Genomic DNA, 2,830 nt, shown 5'->3' with positions numbered 1-2,830 from the left:
AGGACCTACCCCTAACATCAGTCCTATATCTACCCCCCCTTAATTTAAAGCTATGCCCCCTTGTAATAGCTGACTCCATACGCGGAAAAAGGTTCTCACTGTCAACCCTATCTAACCCCCTAATCATCTTGTACACCTCTATCAAATCACCCCTAAACCTTCTTTTCTCCAAAGAAAACAACCCCAAGTGCCTCAGCCTTTCCTCATAGGATCTTCCTACCATACCAGGCAACATCCTGGTAAACCTCCTCTGCACCCGTTCCAGTGCCTCCACATCCTTCCTATAGTATGGCGACCAAAACTGCACACAATATTCCAGAAGCGGCCGCACCAGAGTCTTATAGCTATGACAACTATAATTTGCCCTGCGTAATTGCATTTGTATCTCATAATTACTTAGGAATATATTTACATAGCTATCCTACTTCCATAATTTGATGTCTAATAAGTGTGTTTTTTAAAATACATTTTCAGGAGAAGACAAGTGCGTTAAGTCTAAGCAATGTGGCTGGAGTCTTCTACATTCTCGTTGGAGGACTTGGTTTGGCAATGCTGGTGGCTTTGATTGAGTTCTGTTACAAGTCAAGAGCAGAGGCAAAACGAATGAAAGTGGCGAAGAATGCACAAGCTATTAACCCAACTTCCTCGCAGAATTCACAGAATTTTGCAACTTATAAGGAAGGTTACAACGTATATGGGATCGAAAGTGTTAAAATTTAGGGGGTAGGAATGAGGTCCTGTTACAAAATTATAAGTGCACGTTGTAACTTCATTGTCACATCCATAAAACTAATTGCTGAGAAGGCTGATCCAGGGACTGTATGTATTCAGTGTTCTTCTTTTGATGGGTAAATTAAATGATTTGTTTTTGCGTTTATTAAGTATCAACTTATCCCAGTCTGGCTTTTTAAATTTTTTGCCTTATTATGATTTCTACCTTAGCTCTTTAATACATGCATCAATTGTTTTGTTTTATGTGTCCTTTGTTTTCTGTCTTTTTAATTACTTACCAGAATATTTCAGATCGTCAGATTGCAACATATGATTTGTTCTTTCCCAGATGACCTTTGGTGATGCCATGAGAAGTAAAGCAAGACTATCAATTACAGGAAGCACTGGAGAAAACGGACGTGTTATGACTCCAGAATTTCCCAAAGCAGTGCATGCAGTACCTACGTGAGGCCTGGCATGAGAATGAATGTCAGTGTGACTAATCTTTCTTGATTGATAAGACTCTTTGAGTGCCTTACATGATGGTTGATGTAAGTTCTTCGTTGATTGGTGCGAGGCATCCAGTGTTGTGAAGATATTTTTCTCAAAGAAGAATTCTTGTCCTTTTGTGTGGAGTTCATCTGAATAGTAATTGGATGCTTTGTTCATGTACACACAACAAAAAAAAAACCATCATTGAAAATGAATGGACATGGAGCTTGACTCACATGCACAATTGATGTGGAAGTACTGGAAATAAATCATTTGACAAGGCAACACGCCTGTGTCTGCAGCCACCGCTGTTTAATCCTGGATTCGTATGACTTAAGCACAGTGTCCACTTGACATCAGCCGCATTATGATGTGAAATCTTTTATATTATAGAAAAAAAAACAAAAGTACACTATTTTTAAGTATTTTCACTATCAAGAAATGGCTTTTAAATAACTCTGCTTCCATACTAATCGAATATTAGTAAAACTAAACTGCAGGAAAGTGACCAGGCTAGAGGCATCAATTCCATTGTTTTTTTTTCAAAGCCAAATATATACATGCGCAGAATAAAAGGATTCAACACTTGTAATTTAATACAGTATTGTAAGACTTTCCTGTATATCTTCTTCTTAACATTGGTGTTAATATGAAATACTTGGCAATGCTTGACATTTGAAATAAAATTTTCATATGGTTTATATGCAAAAAGCGTAACTTATTCTAACAGAACTGACTACAATGGGCTGATTTATTATTGATAGCAGGAGTAATACCAATGGTGTAAGAAACATTCCAAAACATAACCCACCTTGATTACTTTAGTTGTTATTGGTTTCTGCGAAGATGCAAGTCTTTTTCTCATGTACAGTAATTTTAACCTATTGAACTGAAAATTGTATTCAGGACAGAGTTGTCACACTGTATTGAACTCGTGAAGGATAGAAACCTTCCTTGGAGCAGAAATGCAAAAGCTTATCTGGTATTAATTTTCAGTATGATTGTCATATTCTCTGCTGTTTCAGCACTGATGCTTAATTATTTATTTTAAATGGGCAAAATGCCATTAAAGTACTGGACAATGGGATGTTATAAGAATGTGTAAGTGTTTGTGTCCTATTTTGGTATAGTGTAACTTTGAAGCTATGGTGTAGTATATTTAATTTGTTTGTCAAGGAAGGGCTTTTGAAAGTCTTGTAATCTCAGCTGGTTTGAGGGTGCAATAAATATATTATTTGTCCTATTTTCTGGTTACTTTTCTGTGCCAGTTCCCCACTTAAGGTTAGCATAAAATTTGTTTTCTGTCAATGTTATTCCATTTGTTTCTGTTGATTGTCAACAAAGCTAATATTTCACCAGTATTCCAGTTTGGATTTTCAAATATAAGTCAATAGATTTCTGTTAAGCATCTTGTTGAATGTCTTATGTCTTTAAATATGTTTTACTTTGCTTTAAATACTCCTTGAGTTGCAATTACAGTAAGCTTCAACTAACGTTGTCATGACCATACCATTGCATGAAGGATGAACATTTTAAGTAATAAGGAACTTGCTATCTCTGATAAGCCATACTTGCTATGAGTTGCTGAAGTGTTCGTGAAAGAGTTTAAAAGGTTATACCAAAGCTC

The 2,830-nt window shown here is 36.1% G+C and overlaps 1 protein-coding gene across 1 annotated transcript in view; it reads left to right on the top strand.

The window, feature by feature from the left end:
• gria2b (glutamate receptor, ionotropic, AMPA 2b) overlaps positions 1 to 2,446 on the top strand; it is a 149,131-nt gene extending 146,685 nt beyond the window's left edge. The window contains 3 exon segments of the mRNA XM_072584268.1: positions 475 to 609; positions 1,061 to 1,169; positions 1,172 to 2,446. Coding sequence (XP_072440369.1) covers positions 475 to 609; positions 1,061 to 1,169; positions 1,172 to 1,224 — 297 coding nt within the window. The 3' untranslated portion in view covers positions 1,225 to 2,446.
• Positions 2,447 to 2,830: the final 384 nt, after the last annotated feature.

The sequence above is a fragment of the Chiloscyllium punctatum genome, chromosome 14 (assembly GCF_047496795.1).
Source record: "Chiloscyllium punctatum isolate Juve2018m chromosome 14, sChiPun1.3, whole genome shotgun sequence".
Classification (NCBI taxonomy): Eukaryota; Metazoa; Chordata; class Chondrichthyes; order Orectolobiformes; family Hemiscylliidae; genus Chiloscyllium; species Chiloscyllium punctatum.
Note: the sequence above shows the minus strand (reverse complement) of the source record. Positions and strands in the feature narration are given on the sequence as shown.